We start from the raw sequence: 19,074 nt of genomic DNA on the forward strand, positions 1-19,074 counted from the left end.
TTCCAATAGGAAACCATGTTTTCGAAATTATTGCGAAAGCTTCCGATTCTAACTGGAATTTTATTGACATTGTCCTTCGTTCTGCTCACACCATTGAGGCGTTACGGCTTCCGGACTTAATCCACGGGATATCAAACGGTCTCGATGCCGATAGAATCGACCTTCCGCTTTGGATGCATCCTGCTCTGGGTTGGCCCACAGGCGCTCTCCTACCGCCGCCAACCGTGGCCATGCTCGTGAGTCTGTAATGATTGAAATTGATAGTGATTTGCGCTGAACCGCAGATGGATTCGTGAATTACCTAGTGAGTTCTCATCGATAAACTCTGTCCAAATGCAGGCCTCACCTCCGAGGACTTTAACACTCTTCAGTAGTTTGTTGTTGTAGACTTTTCTCCAATTGTAATAGTTGGTACTGCCCCAAAATCCATGGTCAAAGTACCAAGCGTTCTTGGTGGAAACGATCAGTCGATAGCCTTTCCGCAACAGTTCAAGTGGCAGATCCATATCAGACTCAACCCATGTTTGTACTATATATCGTTCTTTTGGTAAGAACTTCTCAATGACTGCTGGGTCGGTTAGATGACTTGACCATATGACTGTGGGCTGTAAATCTTCCATTCCCCGTCGCTGACGATCCCATAGTTGAAGAACATTTTGCTGGAATTCCCCCCACAGCTCTAGGAAATCATCCTGCCCTCGGCTCCTATTCTGGCCCTTCAAATATTCTACAATCTCCTCGGTAGCGTTCCAGCAACCAAAGAACACTTCATCGCCACCCATATGAAGAATTTCTCGAGGTGGAATGAGGTGAGAGAAATCAGCGTATAGTTTTTGCAGCGTTGGATAGAGATTGGGATTGGCGGGATTCAGTTGACCGCAGGGAGGCTCGATACAGAGCTTCCGCCACGGTTGTTGATTGATGCAGACTGCTAAGTTGCCAAGCCCGGCGGCTGGGGCCCACTGCCAGCCATTTCCTGGAAGTAGGAATAACGCAATCGGGTCAGTTGAATTTATAATTGTTAATTGCGCTTTGCGGACCTAACCTCAATACGATAAATTATAAAATTTGCTGCTGGTTCTTTGCATCTTCAACTCTGTAATTTGTTAGCTTAACGCATATTACTTCATATGATTTTAAAGTTAAAATTGAGGCATTGAAAATATAAATCTTATTTGGAATTTTGGAGAATCCGCAGAGAAATTAAGGAAAATCATGGCATTTAAAAGTTCAAAGTACTCTCAGAAGGAGTGTAGTGAATTCCCAAAGTATTTATGGAGAATAAATGAGCAATCTAGAAAATAGAATAACATCGGAGAATCTCACTGTAGTAGATAGAGTTAGTGTGGAATAGAAATGAGTAGAATCAAGTGAGCGTGAAGTGTGATAGACCGTATGTAAACGGGATCTGATTGGTTCGGGAATTTTGATACAGTTAGAGTTATAAATATAAGGTTCCTAAGCTCGTTGATGGCGGCATTCTTTGCTCGACTGTCGAGCTCGATTCGATTTTGTGCTGTCGCGTTGCGCCGTGGAAGTGTCGCCACCTTCTCGCGTTCTGGCAAGTTTACTTGAACTTGCAAACACGAAACAAATGGTGCGTAAACGTGCCAATGAGCCAGCAGCGGGCCCTTCAAAGAAGATGCTAATCAAGCCCAGCGCGTCGCAGGATGACGCCGGAAAACGAGTACTGCAAGCCAACCAGTATGCAGTACTCCCGGAAGAAAATGGCGATGGTGACGCCGTTACCATTGCAAGACGAGAGCGGATTCCCCCGCTTTTCACGCCGGTGAAGGATGTTGCCAAGCTAGGTGCCGAACTGGCAAAACACAAGCTGCTGCCTCTCTTCAAACTTTGCAGCATCGGTACCAAAATCATGTGCTCCAGCCTGGAGAAGTACAAACAAATAGGAAGTTTCCTGAAGAACAACAACGTGGACTTCTTCACGCATGATCTGCCATCGAGCAAGCCACTGAAGGTGGTTTTGCGTGAATTACCGTCGTTTGAGGCTGCTGCGGTAAAGTCCGAGCTAGAGCGGCTTGGGCTCCAACCTGAGGCCGTGTTCCAGATGAACCGGCGTCCCAACCAAAACACCAGCTTCCGTGATCAGTTGTTCCTGGTGCATTTCACGAAGGGATCCACCAGTATTGCGGCTCTGAGATCCAAAATCCGGGACCTGTTTCAGGTCATCATCAGTTGGGAGCATTACAAACCCCCAACATCGTGATGTAACGCAGTGTATGAACTGCCTCTCATATGGCCATGGCACCAAAAACTGCCACATGAAGACAAACTGCGGCAAGTGTGCTGGAACTCACTCAACTGCGTCCTGTGAGCAAGCCGATGACATCGAGCCAACGTGTGTCAACTGCGGTGGAAACAACCAAGCCTTTAATCGCGGATGTCCCAAGCGAGTGGAGTTCATTAATATCCGTCGGAAGGCCACAATCAACAACCAGCTCGGTCGCCTTCGTAATCATCGTTCGCCTCCTGTACTCACGGAAGTCCAGTACCCAGCTCCCCAGCCCCGTCGATATGTTCCGAACCTAGCCTCGCTTCCGCTCAACAACCAACAAGCCAATCCTGTGAGTATCCAAATGGTTCCCAACAGTCGGACAGTTCAGCATCGTCTCGCTGTTGCTGCGGCCCAGCCAATTCCAGGTTCATCCACCGCCCCTGGTTTATCATACGCTGGTGCTGTCTCAGGTGAATCTGTCGACGATTCTCCGTTCACCTCGGAGGAACTTGTGACGCTCGTGGCCGAGGTCTTCATCATCATGCGTACCTGCAAGACTCGATCTGAACAGTTTCATGCTGCCTTGTCACTCGTCACCAAGTATGGACCGTGAAGTTATAAAAATTGCAAATTGGAACGCTTGCTCACTGACGAACAAGCATAGAGAGCTACTCGATTTCCTCAACACCAAGGAGGTCGACATTGCTATCATCACCGAGACGCATTTGAAGCCCGAACTGAACATATTCCTTCCCGACTTTCGGCTCGTCAGACTTGATCGCACCTGCTCTGGAGGTGGAGGAGTGGCCATCACTGCAAGACGGAACATCAGTTGCCGGCTGCTACCAAACTTCCAGCTGAAAACAATTGAAGCCATCGGAGTGGAGGTGAGCACATCACTTGGCCAAATCACCATCATCGCGGCCTACTGCCCCAAGCAAACCAACATCAGGGACGGGTCGTCAGTGGCCCTCCGGAAAGACATCATCAAACTCACCCGGAGGAGCGGGAACTTTATCATCGCTGGCGATCTGAACGCAAAACACCAAGCTTGGGGCAACGGTCGGAGCAATAGAAACGGCATCATCCTCAATGAAGACCTGCAAGAGAGCCACTATACCATATTGGCCCCGGACTCTCCCACCCGGTTGAGTCGGTCTGGGGTCCATGCGACCATCGACATCTTCGTAAGCAACATGGGACACAACGTCTCGCAACTTGTGGCATTCCAGGAGCTGAGCTCGGACCACTACCCGGTGGTGGCCGAAGTTGGATCCTCGGTAAACCGATTCGAAGCTTACCGGCGCAACTACCATAGAGTCAACTGGGCGCAATATCAAACCTGCGTCGACACAATCATCGACTACGATGTCCAACCGGGGACGTCCGAAGATGTTGACCGGTGTCTACAAACCATCGAGGAGGCGATTTCCTGGGCCAGGGAACAACACGCGCCAGTATCCAGACAGGTGAGTAACACTCTGAACCTTGACAGTCCTACCAAAGATCTCATTAGACTCCGTAACACCATTCGTAGGCAGTGTAGAGGCTCTGCCTAGATCCGCACACTTCCTTAAGGATGTTCCTTCAGTTCTGTCCTAGGTTCCGTCCGGCACCGGTATTGAGTTCTATTGGGATTAGTTAGCTCCGACTATCGAATGCGCGTCCTGTTCCATCCGAGTCCTCCTTTCTCTACCCTTTTTTACCGTTCTCCCCAAAACTCCCCAGCTGTCATCCTCCCGCTCTTTTTTTAACCAAGGTTCTCTCAATCATCAGGTATGTTATATTTAAAGGCAAGGTTGTTAATATATAAGGTGTGTTTATTTGGTATGGAGCCCTACAGGCAGTACCAGCGTACTGGCCTGCCTAACTTGAAGACCAATTGTAATCGATTAACAAAGATCATTCAGGCCAGGATGGTGGATCTCAGAAATAACGATTTTGCTAGTAAGATCCGCTCTCTCCCAAATTGTGCTAAGCCTTTCTGGAAACTTACGAAAATTCTTAAAAACAAGCCTAGGCCCATTGCCCACTGACCCCGCTGGATGGTCCCGGCGACCCAGTGGTTCATTTGATAACTCCTGAAGAGAAGGTTGCGGCGATAGGTCAACACTTCGTCAGCTCCCATAATCTCGGACAAAACATCGCCAGCCCTCATGAATCTGAGGTTGCTGAAAATGCAACCAATGTTCTTCAGATTCCTAACATTTTTCCAGAGGAATCCGAGATTACGGCTGACGAACTGTTGGCCTATAACAAATCATCTAAAAACTTGAAGGCCCCAGGTTTCGACAACATCCTGAATCTGGAACTCAAACACTTGAGTTCCAGATTCTACAACCATCTGGCACTGATTTTTAATCAGTGCCTCAGACTTGGCTACTTCCCCTCGTGTTGGAAGTCAGCTAAAGTCATACCCATCCGGAAACCTGGGAAGGATCCGTCCTCTCCTTCAAGTTATCGATCAATCAGCCTTCTTTCAGGGTTATTAAAACTGTTCGAAAGAGCACTGTACTACCGGCTCCTAACATCTGCCGATGAAAACAACTTGTTACTCGAGGAACAGTTTGGTTTTCGGAAAGGTCGTTCGACCGTCCACCAGCTGACTCGAGTAACAAACATTCTCAGATGGAACAAGTCTGTTTCGAAAACATCTGCCATGGCGTTGTTGGACGTTGAAAAAGCGTTCGACAATGTCTGGCATGATGGCCTGGTGTTCAAATTGCAGCAGTACGGTCTTCCAATCTTCCTAGTGAAAATAATAAACAACTATCTATCGGACAGGACGTTCCGAGTCTCTCTGAATGGCATCACATCGGATGCTTTCAACATCGGTGCCGGGGTTCCACAAGGAAGCATCCTTGGCCCCATCCTATTCAACCTGTTCACCTCCGATATGCCGGCTCTCCCTGATCGTTGTCTCTGTTCGCAGATGACACATCCACGTCTACAAGGGTAGGGTCATCGGAGCTCTGACTGCTAAACTTCATAGAGGCCTAGACGTCCTGTCTGAATACTTCAACAGCTGGAAGATCCGTATCAACGCGGCAAAGACCCAGGTCATTATCTTTCCACACTCTAAATCTCCCAGACTTGTTCCGTCGGAGAATAACAAGATCTGCATGAACGGCACAGTGGTGGAATGGTCCAAAGAGGTCGTGTATTTCGGGCTAACACTAGACAGCAAGCTTCTTTTCAGGGAGCACGTTGACAAAACGAAAACCAAGTGCAACATCTTGATAAGCTCGTTGTATCCACTTATCAACATGAAGTCAGCCCTGTCCCTGAAAAATAAGCTGTCTACAAACAAATCATCCTTCCTGTAATCGAATACGGTATGCCAATCTGGGAGAGCTGCGCAAAATGCCATCACCTTAAACTCCAAAGGATCCAGAACAAGATCCTTAGGATGGTCCTAAACATTCCACCTCCTAGCTGGAATTCAGACATTAGAAGAACGGAGAGTATTCATCCTGGAAAGGTTCAGAGACACCTGTCTGAGATCAAATCATCAGATCATACGTGATCACATCCCCAAATGGATATTCTGTAAACTAGTTGAAAAACCGCAAATATTAAATTAGAATATCAAATTAAACAAAGATGAAGAGCCAGGTAGGCTAATCAATTAAAATGATAAATCAATGTACTACCATAATCAACAGAAATAAACATAATTTTACTACTACTACTACTTGTTGACGGCATTCTTATGACGGACTGTGGAGAGCGGACGACCAGCAAAGGACCATCAGCAGAAGGGATAGCGGCACTAGCGAACCAACAGAGGGAATAGCAGATTTGTGAAACCGTGACTGAGGCTGGAAACCTCGGTCCAGTCACGACATTAACTAAGACATAGATTATAAATAATCTCAAGAAAGATTCCGTATAATCCCAACAGAAATTTTAGATAATCCTAATACAATGGAAATGGAATCGTCTTATTAAGATGATCTAATGGTGTGATTAGGTCATATGAATAAAAAGCGTTACTTTACTCGCACTGTAAGAAATGCAGAGGAAATTGAGGGGGGCTCACACTATCGAAAAATCTTTTTGCATTTCTCGCATCTACATGCATCGCGCATCATCTTTTTGCAGGAAATATTCAAAATCGTCATCAATCTTCTTTCTATCTACTCAGTGTGCGAGCAGCTAGCCACAGCACAACACACTGCAGCATAGATAGAGTAGTCCTCCTCGGAGGAAATAGAGTAAACACCTTTTGTTCATATGGTCAATTGATTGTAGAATTTTTAATCTTGCTTAGAATGTAGGGTTTAAATATCAAAATAACCTTTCTTAAGCAACATAATATCATCACCACCATCAAAATTAGTTTGTCGTGATTTATGAAATTCTCGATAACACCATCAAAGTGGAAAACATATATAAGTAAACACTTGAAGTACAATTTAAAAAAGTTCCAAAAATTAATGATGGTCCAGAGAGCATCAGGTATGTTTAGTGAACTTAACAAAACATTTTAAGCTTCACAGAAGTTCCGAGAAATTCCTAAAAAAAAAAATAGTTAAAAAGTGTGCCCAAAAGATCTAGTTTTACGATTTTTGACAGTTTTCAAGTGTCCATGGTTTTGAACATACCAAACGCTTGCATTTATTAAAGTTTTTTTTTTTAATTCAAATTCCAAAAATCATGCTAGGGCGCTTGGAGATATTTGAGTTAACATTTTCTTTGAATGTTTACTTATTTGACATTATTTTTCTCTATATCTTTGCCTCAGGCACTATTTCATTGACACATTCCGTTTTTGTACTGCTAAATTTTTTTAAACACTTCAAGGATGCCATTTTAAAAATTTGGATCTTGTTAAATTGACCGAAGTTTAGCAAAAATGTGAATGATTGTCCATAACAAACAATTACGCGAAGTTTCATAGGAGTAGGCAGATTCAAAAATTCATTTGTTGTTTCCACAATTGCTCGGCAGTTTCATTCATTTCAGACAAATTCCAGGAATAGCATCAGAAGAAGTTCTGAGGAATGATAAAAATACCAGCGATGTTTCATTAGCAGACTGAGGGATGATAATAAGGGATAAGGATAGTTTCGAAAACGAGTGCTTGGCGTGGACAAGAACAATAACGTATATCTGCTGCAGTCGCTTCCGGCCGAACGGCTGACCGATGTGAACGTGTTGGCCATCTGCAGCAGCAGTCTACCGAATGCTGTCTTCCTACGGCAGAGCGTCAGGATTCAAGGAAGTATTCCTTATGTGTACAACATCGACTGAAGAGACTGGGGGCCCCAACCGTCAGAAGAAATGGAGCATCACTTAACCTTTCTAGCTTTGATGCTTCCAACGACCAACCAATCATATAATTACCAAAATCGGAACGTCCAGTACTTGGCCGTTTTGATATGTGTGACGCATCTTCGATGTGAAACATATATCAAATAGACAAGAAAAATGATGTAGGTATATATGCATATCATTTTCCAGGATGCTTTTAAGAATTGGCTGTGTTGGTGTTAGATTAGAATAGATTAGATTAGGATAGTTCCGAGAACTTTTGAAAAATGTCGGGCACGTCAAAAATGCTTCGAGAGTTTCAAGACTGGAAAAGAGAAACTGCGGATAATCTAAGCTCTTCAAGGATATTCAGATAACTTCAGGAATCTTTATAAAACTTGAGAGAAATCCAGATAACTTGAGGAAAATCGGAGAAATTTCAAAGATGTTTTAAGAACCTCAGAGAAGCTACGTCTGGATAGGGTTACCATATGGTATCCTAAAGGAGGACATGTCCTCCTTTTCATCCTTTAGTTTTTTGTCCTCCCTTCACCTCAAAATGTCCTCCTTTTACGATGAAGCTTTGTTTGTATCACTGTTTCAAACAAAATTTTAAAAGTTAAATTGACAACACTGGTTTCATGCCACATCATCAAATGCATTTCACTAACGGGTACAATGAGCATTTTTTGACGTTTGCCAATATTCACCACCTTTCGTTAGCCTTACCATGTTTACCTCTTCGATGGAGTGAAGAGATAAGACAAATCCTCTACCGTATGAGTAAAGAGTACATCAAGCATTGATGCGATTGTGTGATTCACCAGCGACGATTTTTTCTTCCGTCCCTTCAAAGCAAAGTCAAAACGTCATACAGCCACGGAGTGAATGTTTTCGTACGTTAACTGCATATTTCGTTTCATATTTATCAGGTAAAAAGCAAATGTTGAAAGAGCAAAGCTGTATGCAAATAATGAAGAAATTTTTAATTTTCTAGGTCCTGTTGTGCCGACCACCTTCATCTTGTGTTTTGTTATACTATCATAAAAATAAGAGCCACCAAAGGTAAACAAAACACATACTTAAGATAAACAACTTTCAGTGTTCACTTCGATGTCCTTTTTTTTCAGTACGATGAGCACGAAGCGAAAGTGCAAATTTTCCAACGTATTGCAGGAGAAGTTCACATGCTTTTCTAAAGGTCGAGGCGAGTATGACGCGAAATGCATAATTTGCGATTGCCACGTCGACGTTGGCAATAAGGGCGCAGTGGCATTAGAACGTCATATTCGATCGGATAAACACAAACAAATGATTGGTGCATCTGCCTCGACATCAAAAGTTACTTCTTTTTTCGAAAAGGTTGCATCATCAGCCGTAAAAAAAGCAAATGCAGTTGCTGGAACTTTGGCATTCCACACAGTTCAGCACCATCAATCGTTCAAGTCAATGGATTGTACTGCAGGCCTGCTGCGACAGCTATTCAACGATTCAAAAATTGCTGAAAATCTTAAATGTGCCCGAACGAAAACCGAAGCCATCGTGAACCGTGTCATCGCACCCTATACTATGCAGAAAACTTTGGAGGCATTAAAGGACATTCGTTTCATCTCTGTCGCTACAGATGCAAGCAACCACAATGCTGAGAAGATATTTCCTGTCATCATTCAGTTCTACAATTGGGTGAGTCTTGGAATCGAAACTAAATTGATTGATGTAAACAGCCTACCAAATGAGACTTCTAAAACAATTGCTGAGTATTTAATCACGTGCTTAAAGACCCATGGACTGGCTGAAAAATGCATTGCATTTACAGGGGATAACGCAAATGTAAATTTTGGTGGCATCAATCGAAATCCTGGTCGAAACGTTTTCACTTTGCTGATGGAAAGTTTGCAAAACCCAAATTTAGTTGGTGTCGGTTGCCCTGCACACATAGTTCACAACAGTCTTCATCATGGCATTGACCTTATGAGTGTGGATGTGGAGTCTATAACATTGAAGATTTTTAACTTTTTTTCGATTTACACGGTAAGGACTCAGGCACTCAAAGAGTTTTGCGATTACGTGGAACTTAATTACCAACCTTTACTGAGTCATAGCAAAACTCGATGGTTGAGTCTATTTCCAGCAGTGGAAAGAATTCTTAAGCTTTATTCAGCTCTCAAAGACTACTTTATGTCCCAAACTCAGCCACCACAACTAATTAAATCGTTTTTTGAAAATGCAAGCTCTGAAATTTACTTGTGGTTCGCGCACTCTCTAATGTCTGTTTTCCAAACAAGTTTGGCATCGATCGAAAGAGGGGGAAATTCGGTGCTTGAGGTTATTTCTATTATTGAAAATATTTTACGTTTACTGCGCAATCGCATCAAAGACAAGTTTATTCCATTGAAAATTAAACAGCTTTTCAATGAACTGAAGGTATCTGAAACAGAGAAGCAGAAAATGGGAAATGAGTTTCAACAGGTTTACGAAGCTTGCTTAAATTATATGGAAAAATGGATTCAACCACTTGCAGAATTTAATATGTTCCGTTGGATGATTGTAAGAAATTACAAATCCATTCATTACGATGATCTTATTCCCTGTATAAACTATCTCACCAAAAACGGTATTCAAATTGATGATGTTAAACTATATGATCAGTTTTGCAATCTTACTTCATTTCTAGACAGTTTTGATATCGGTTCAGATTTTTTTACAGAGCTTATGCTCCATGAGCAATGGACAAAATTTTTTAAAGCTTGTCCTGATCGTAGCACTTTCTCAGAACTAGAAGTAATATGCCAGTATTATTTTTGCATCCCCGCACATAACGCAAACGTTGAAAGGGTTTTTTCTTTGATGAACGCACAGTGGACGAAAGAACGAAACAGGTTGAACATTACTTCAATTAAATCACTCTTACAAGTGAAATACAACATGAAACATGTAACATGTTCTGCTTTCTATAGCGAATTGATTAAGAATGGCAAATTGCTTGATGCAATTGGAAGCTCGGAAAAGTATGATTAAACAAGTGATTTGTTAAAATGTGTAATTTTACTGTAAAAATGTGATACAATAAAGTTTGTGGAGCAGAAAATGTGTTTTTTATCTTGTCCTCCTTTACTATATAATTGGTCCTCCTTTTTCTATGATTTTGAAGCGAAAAGTCCTCCTTTCCGATTATTTGATATGGTAACCCTACGTCTGGAGATCTTCAGGGATGCTCAGAGATTTTATGTGCAGTCCTAATAAATTCAGGAAAGACCAGACTTTCAGGAAAGTTAAAAAATCTGCAAATTCAAGAAACTTCATGAAGTTCCGGGAATTTCAAAGAATTCCAGAGAACTGCAGAGAAGCTAAGAAAACCAAGAGCTTCAGAAGAACTACGAAAACATCCAAGTTCCGAGAAGCTCAGGGAAAACCACAGTAATGTTAATCTTCAGAGTAGTCCAACTTCGTAAAAGTTTAGAGATATTAAGGCAGTTTTATTATTTTCAGGAATATTCCGAGAATTTCAGAGCAGATTCATCAAATAATTTTAGAAACTTCCAAGAAGCACCGTGAAATTATGGAATATTCAGAAAATTTCAGTCAATAAGGAACGAAAACTTCAGACGCGTCCAGAGAACTTCAAGGAAGTTAAAGATAGATCAAAGAACGCCAAGGCAGTGCAATTAACTTTAGGAAAATTAAGAGGACCTCTAAAAAGATCAGGAACGTTTAGAGAACTTCAATGCAGGTTACGGCAGTTCCAATAAGTTCAGGGAAGCACCGAAAACTTCAAAAAAATCTAGACTTTCGAGGAAGTTTAAATATCTTGAAGGATTACTATTTTTTAGGCTCTAGAAAAAGTGCTGCTAACAGTACTATCAACTAGAAATACTCAGAGGGAGAGATAAGCGGAGGGAATGATTTGAGCCAAATGAACTGTCAAAATCAGACCCAATCGAACATTCTAATTAGAATTTTTCCGAGGTTTTCTTATTCTTACTAGATTAAATTTGAGAGTATTGCAATCGAACAGAGTTTCAATCACCTTTATGTTTCGTGTGTTTCTCAAATTCAACTAGTTTTTGAAATCAAAAGCAAGATTCTAACTCTATTGATTAATTGATCTTAGTTGGTTAATTAATGGCACTAAGAATTGTTTTTTTTTAACTTTATTAGAGAGATTTTTAGCCGTTGGCTAGTTCATCTCTATAAAATAGGAGGCCCCAGAGGGGGATTTTGCCAGCAAATTTTGTTACGGAGTTGGCCTACTATTCACATGTACTCAAATAGAAGCAATTAAAACAGATTCCAGTAAAAAGACTAACAATACAGGCAACGAGAAGAAAAAAAAAACAATCTGGTACATCAAAGTTAGGTAGGGTTTTGAAAGAGATCGGAGCTCCACCGTAGGAGGGGTAATCCCCCGTTCGGTAGAGATGTACCGTCAGCCAAAAGAAAATTAAAAGGACCTAAATGTTGTTGTATAACCCAGCGTCCATGAGGAAATAAATAACTGTCGCTAAAGTGGAAGGTTCGTCGCCCAGTATGTCCCTAATGCTGTTGGGAAGTGCGTACTGCTCCCTTAGTTGTTGGTATTGCGGACACAGGCATAGGATGTGTTCCACCGATGCAGTGGTTCCGCAAACGTAGCACATTCTGTGGAACTGCGCCCCACCAAAACTATGTGAGATCCTTGTATGGCCTGTTCTAAGACGAGAAACCTCCTTCTGGGCCCGTAGGTTTGACATATCCGTCCACTTGCTCGTCGTTCCTTTGATTCTTCGGATGAAGAGGGATTGGGATTGGCACCACTCAGCTTCCCAGGCTTCCCACATTTCGCTGACTATCCATCGCTTTATGTCCTGTAGTGGCACTTCGTCGGTGTAACGGGGGCCAGCTGGTCCAGACCCTGCCAGGCTGTCGGCTTCGCTGTTTCCTGGGATACCGCAGTGCCCAGGGATCCAGGAAACTAACTAAGAATTGTGCAAAATCTTGCGATGCAATCAATTATTATTTTGCACGTAAATCGAATCACAAATAATAGTCATGTGAAATGCTAGCTTCTAGCAAGGGTTGCAAGATAATTTAGGTACAAATCTCTGCTGCCGAATTGTATTTTGTTTTCTCCGCTCATCTCTCCCTCTGAGTATTTCTACTATCAACAGGTGGAAACTAACGATTTTAAATTGGCTCACACTGCACTGAAAAAAGTTTTCACTTAGTTTCTATTAGGAACGCGCATAGTATTTTTCCAAAAACAAAAACAATGATTTTTACCTGAATATCACATAGCATTAGAAATTCTATATGAGAAATCATATAGATTTCATTGGACACATAAAATTCATATGATTTAGTGGCGCAATTTCTAATTATGGGATCACATGAAAGTTATGTGAAAGTCACATGGATATTTTCCACTGGTTATGTGATTTATTTTATGAGTGTGGACTAGCCTATCAGTCCCAAGCAAATCGATTAACGTACTCCATTCTAATCGAAATTCTAGTTCTACACCATGTTTGTTTTGATTCGCTATGATAGTTTGACAGATGAAATGAGGGGTTCCTGGATTTTCCTATGTTTTGAGAGGGTGCATCGATTAGCTTGGGACCGAAGAGAGTACCAGAGCTGAGCCAAGTTTCTTCGGGACCTTCTGGTCACTTCGCAACAGATAAACCATTCTGTCGGCCATATGAGTAGCCAAGTAACCATTTAGTATGGTTAGTTGGGGAATCTGATGAAACTATCATTTCTTGGAACTAATCCCTTTCGTTTTCCACTCATTCTCTTTTCGCACTTTGCATTTAACACAATCTCATACTACATTGATTCAATGACTCATTCCGAGTGCTCGGTGGACCAGCGACTTAAGACGCGAGCCTTATGTCAGATGACCATGGCAATACAGTAACAGATGGTGGACATGAGATCGACCACACCAACCAGCGAGGAAGGAGTCAACATCGAACCAGGTACGGAGATTAGTGTGGATTTATCTCCCTAGGAAAACAAGAAAAACCCGGAAAAGGCGGAATCATGTCAGAACCGACCAAGGACGATCTACGGAAGGAAATTGCCGGTGAAGTGCGGAATGAAATACGAAGCGTTAGAGAAAAAATACAAGGGATTCCAAAAGAAGCAATCAATGGCGGCAGACCAGCAGAACATGGTGAGACCGAGCCTCTTATTATTTATAAATTAAACATCAAAATTAAACTAAATACGCGCTAGGTTTGAAAAGAATATGTAATTGATAGAGGTATTACATACATGCGGGGCTTATTGTAAGTGAAAGTAGCCTCGAAATGGGCGTGACTCTCCAGACATTCTGAAATGGGATGCTGTATCTGCAATAGAGCTATCACCTTCTAATTCCCGAACTAAAGCTGTCTACAATGATCATGAATGCGATCATTGTAGAGAGAGTTCACACACACAATACTGTTTGACATTTTGGATGAAATATGCTCCAACATAATGTTGCCTTCATTTAGCTGCTACCAGAACAATCCTGCCAATTATTAAAATTTCAGCATAACATTTGATATAGTTGTGGGGGTAATTTTTTAATCGCTGCATGTCAGTTCTATTCCAATTTATATCAGTTTTAAGATCATTGACTTGAGTGTAAAAATAACACGAAGGCCTTCTTGAAGCTGAAGTGAGATGACAAACACTCTTATAATAACATATAGGTTTTAGATAAGCGCATGGCGTCCATTGAACAGTAGTAAATCAAAACTAAGCACAAGTGACTTAATAATGTAGGACACGTACCCTACACTGACCGGCACAGGGTAGGGCAAGGTGGGGAAATTGCCCCTCCTTTGATAAATAAGATGTTTATTTCCACATTTCCAAATTATGATATAAAACAACTTGATTTCTTGATAACTTGATTTGAAGGTAAATAACTTCATTTCAAGACCAATAATTGAAAAGGCCACAACTCCATTTTGTAAACAAACCTTGTAAGGCCATTTTCTCGCGAACCGAAATCTACATTCGCAAACCTAAAACACAATCGGGTAGATGAGAATTTCCCCTACCTGTTCATTTTGTTGGTTTGCCTTGGCGGACTTTGGTTTGCGACAAAATGCCCTTACAAGGTTTGTTTACAAAATGGAGTTGAGGCCTTTTCAATTGTTGGTCTTGATTTCATACTATAAGGGCACTGAAAATCTTTTATTGTGTCAATTCCTTTGAGATGGTGGCTGAAAATTGCACCACAAAGGTGCATGAAGGGACAAACTTCAATGAAATTTTTTGGTCAAAAAATTGCACCCCAGTGGCGCATACAAAAACTTTCTGGAGTAAATTTTTTTTAAAGGTGGTTCATGGAGAGTTAAAAGAAGAGGGTAAATTCAAGGTTAAAAAAATTAACCTTCGTGGTGGTAAATCATAGAAAAAGCTTTTTATTTAATAGTTCTGGTGTAAAAATATCATCAATGAATAATTCTGGTGGAAAAATTCAACCACGCAAAAAATTTGTAGGTGCACATTTAACTGAAAATTTTCTGGAGGAACGTTCGCAACACTGTGATGAATGTAGAAGCAAGGTTTTTTCATGTTTCTAGTGCATAATTTGCATCGTTCTGATAAATGCAAGCTTCATTGAAAATTTATGGGGGATAATTTGCATGAAGAGGCAACGCCTGTAAATTGCACCACAAAGGTGCATGGCGAAACAAACTTCTCTGACAATTTTTGGTGCACCGTTCTGGTGAATGGAGGAACATGCTTTATTGAAAATTTCTGGTGCAACATTTGTATCGCTCTGATAAATGAAATAAACAGAAAATTTCTGGTGGAAAACTTGCACTGGTCTGGTAAATGAAGGCACTAGTTTTATTTAAATTAAGCTGTATTGAAAACTTCTGGAGGAAAATCTGCACCGTTCTGGTGAACGGATGGGCAAGCTTTTTGGAAAATGTTTGGTCTCAAATTTGCATCCTTTTGCTCAATAGAGGAACAAACTTTAATAATAATTTCTGGTGTAAAATTTGCACCAATCTGATGATTGGAGGGAAGCTGCTTTACTGAAAATTTATGCTGAATAATCTGAAAATAGGGACAAGCTTTATTTGGTGGAAAACCTGCAACATTCTGATGATAGGAGAAGCAAGCTATATTGAACATGTCTGGTGGAAAATGGAAAAAGGATATCTGCACCAATCAGAAGATTGGAGAACATTTTTTCTTGAACATTAACGGTGGAAAATTTGCATCGTTCTGGTCAATTGAAATTTTCTGGTGTAAAATTTTCTGGGGCAAGTTATATTGAAAATTTCTGGTGCAAGATTTGCAACAATCTGCTGCATGGAGACGCTAGCTGAATTGAAGATTCCTGATGTAAAAATTGCACAGTTCTGGTGAATGGAGGGGCAAGCTTTATTGAACATTTCTGGTAGAAAAACTACAACGTTTTGGTGAATGGACGTACAACTTAAACTTGACTTCCGAAAAGAACCTCAAGGGCATTGAATTCTGAAGACAAGTTCCAAAAGAAATGATTTCTGGAAACGAAAATTCTGCGAATAGTTTCTAGTGAATCCTTCAGATAGTTCCAAGATAATTTCGAAGAGAATACCGGGAGAATCAAATTTTGAATGAAATTCCAAAGCGATGTTGGGGAATTCTGAGAATAATTTCAAGCTCATTTTGGAAAAAAAATTCTGGAGAATACAGAGGAAATTCCTCTGCAACTTTATTTCAGTTCAAAGGTGTTCTGAGAAAAAAAAAAGTTCTAAAATATTCCGAGAAGAACCTCAATGATATTGAATTCCTAGGACAGTTCCAAATATTTCTGGAGAGAATTCAAAGAAAATTATGCGGATAATTTCTAGTGCATCCTGCAGATAGTTTCAAGATAATTTCGAAAAGAATACCGAGAAAATCAAATTTTGAGTGGAATTCCAAAGGGATTTTAAGCAAAATTTCAATCGAATTCCGAGGAAATTTTCTAGCGCATTCGGTTCCAAGGTGTTCTGAGAAAAAAAAAAACATAAAGAGTTCTAAATATAATTCCAGTGGACTTCTGAGAAGAATTTCAAAAGAGCTCTTAGGAGAGTTCTAAAAAAATCCGTGAAGATCCTCCAGGAAATTGAATTCTGAGGACAGCCCTAAAGAATTTCTGGGGAGTATTCCAAGAAAATTCTGCAAATAATTTCTAGTGAATCCTGTTATAGTTCCAAGCTAATTCCGAAAAGAATACCGAGAAAATTAAATTTTGAGTGAAATTCCAAAAGGATTTTGAGGAAAATTTCAAGGGAGTACCGATAATTTCTAGCTCATACCGGGAGAAATTTCTGGATAATACTGGGGAAATTCTTCTGAAACTCTAAGGGAATTTCAGTTCCAAGATGTTCTGAGTAAAAGTCAAGGAGAGTTTTAAAAATAATTCCAGAGGACTTATGAGAAGAATTTCAAAAGAGCTCATAGAGTTCTAAAAAAAGCTTTTGGATTCCCTAATTGAAAAGTGGGTATTAGTTTGCCATTGAACCTTGATCGATTGTTGTCTTACTAAAAAATCGTCTAAGAATCATCTCTGAAAATTTCAATGAACAGCTTTGAGTGTGTTGGTTTATTTCCTTTTAATTCCGTTATAATTGCTTATTTTTTGACAGATGCGCGTATTTCGTCTACTACTTGCAGACTTCATCAGTGCCAAGCACTCAATATCACTGATCAAGATTGGATTGATCACGAGCAATATGCTGTTTGTTCACTGCCATGTGCACTATTTGAACCTCGTACTTGTCAACGCAGTGTGCGTGCGAAAGGAAAATGCGATTCTTATTGGTCATTCATCTCGGTTTGTCGATGCTATCACCACCATCTGACGTGACTTCAGCTGAATTCAACCACCAAGGCAACAACATCGCAGCAAGTGTATAATTTCGGATAAAGCCCTACTATCGCAACCATTTGACGAACCGATCATCATCGACATCGTCAATGGGATTAAATTGCCAATTTTCATTGACTGTCTGAAAGCAGTTTGCATTGAAGAAGATGAACCACCACCGGAGCAAAAAATAAATAAAATTAGCTAAATTGAACAGTTGGGAAAAAGTGGGAGGAGGACAGCATCATCTACGACGTACTTTGGAGTACTCCCCATCCCTAGATTAAATTCACCAAAGAAAGAAAAAAATTGCCCCTCCTTAACAAGATTCCTGTGCACGCTAGTGCGTACCAATCAACTATCTTATAACCCGACACTTCACTTTCATAGACAAACATAAAAAAAAAATATCCGTCATTCCTTACCGGCATGGGCGGGTGCGTCAAATTCCAAAATCACTCGAATCCCTCGATACTTTGCATACTCGAAGATATCCTGCACATCCTTTTGGGAGTAGATCTGCTTCTCGGAGTAGGCACCGAACTCTGTTACTTGTGGCAGATTGACCAACTGCAGTGGGAAGCTCTGCGAATCTGTGATGTGCCAATGTAACACATTCAACTTGGTCGATGCCATTCCATCTAGCTGACGTTTGATAGCTCTGGTTGATATGAAATTTCTCGCCGTGTCCAACAGGAAACCCCGATGCGGATAGTACGGGTAGTCTTTGACATTTACCGCGGTCAAGAGCAGTAAGCAGTCCCCTTCGGGATAATTCCTCACAGCTGTAAGTTGACTCACCGATTCAATTCCGTGCCGAGCGCCGAAAATTGTTCTCGCCACTATGGATATTTCAAGCAATCCATCATGATCATCAACGAAGAGATCGTACGATTCATCCGTTGACCATGTCAGACTGGTTTCTCCCGTTTCAACGTTAATTGCAAAATATATTCTAGTGTTGGTTGTACGATTGCAGTGTCTACCACATTCTTTGTATAAATTTTTCAGAAAAATTTTGCTCGTTTCATTCAGAAACTTTTGCACTTCAATATCGCCAGGACTAGCGTGGAAGTCGAACTCGATATCACTGGGAACGAATTCTCTTGTTTCCTGTCCCAGGTTCAGTATAACGGCTGGAATGGGCCACAGTGCTCTATACTCGCCACATACCAACCGGCACTCATTCAGGCTATCCAAATACGATTCGCTGGAATTTAACGAATCCTTGTGCTGTCTGGAACATTTGCCATTCGCGCATCGATACTTGTACAAGGAAGCACTATCACCGTAAGTAAGCTTTGCTAAACTAGTGACAATCACCAAAATTGTGGCTGACATCAGCAGCAGCAGTGGGGAACGCGTTTTCGGAGTGTCTGTCCGCATTGTAGCGTAGAATTAAACTGACTGAAATATAATCAACCGACCACCACCGAGTACACAAACGCGCTATCGTTTGCAAACTCGTGCTGGGTGAGAAAATTCTACTGCACCAGCTGGTTACGCGAAAAAAAAAACGGCGATAGTTTTACACATTCATCACAACGGGCGTCCCTCCAAGCGATTATTGTAGTTGACGATGTTGTCATCATCACTCGTCAGCACAAATGTGCCATATGCGATCGACCAAAATAGGCATTCCTCAGTTGTAATTATTACCAATAGCTGTTTTGAATGCGAGCTTCTATCGAACTTGATCAGCTTCAATTGACTAAGGAAATCTGAATCCGATAATCGTACCGCCAAATTT

General features: G+C 41.2%; 1 protein-coding gene across 1 annotated transcript; it reads right to left on the minus strand.

Moving 5' to 3' along the window:
- Positions 1-17: 17 nt before the first annotated feature.
- Hexo2 (Hexosaminidase 2) lies at positions 18-18,704 on the minus strand. The gene is made up of 3 exons (XM_065237912.1): positions 17,750-18,704; positions 302-976; positions 18-242 (listed from the first exon to the last, which is right to left on the minus strand). Exons 1-3 carry the CDS (start codon positions 18,663-18,665, stop codon positions 61-63), a joined length of 1,773 nt encoding a protein of 590 aa, XP_065093984.1. The 5' UTR covers positions 18,666-18,704; the 3' UTR covers positions 18-60.
- Positions 18,705-19,074: the final 370 nt, after the last annotated feature.

Source organism: Ochlerotatus camptorhynchus, unplaced genomic scaffold (genome assembly GCF_037179485.1).
Source record: "Ochlerotatus camptorhynchus isolate MF236.1 unplaced genomic scaffold, CSIRO-AGI_Acam_v1.1 ptg000659l, whole genome shotgun sequence".
In the NCBI taxonomy this organism is placed as follows: Eukaryota; Metazoa; Arthropoda; class Insecta; order Diptera; family Culicidae; genus Ochlerotatus; species Ochlerotatus camptorhynchus.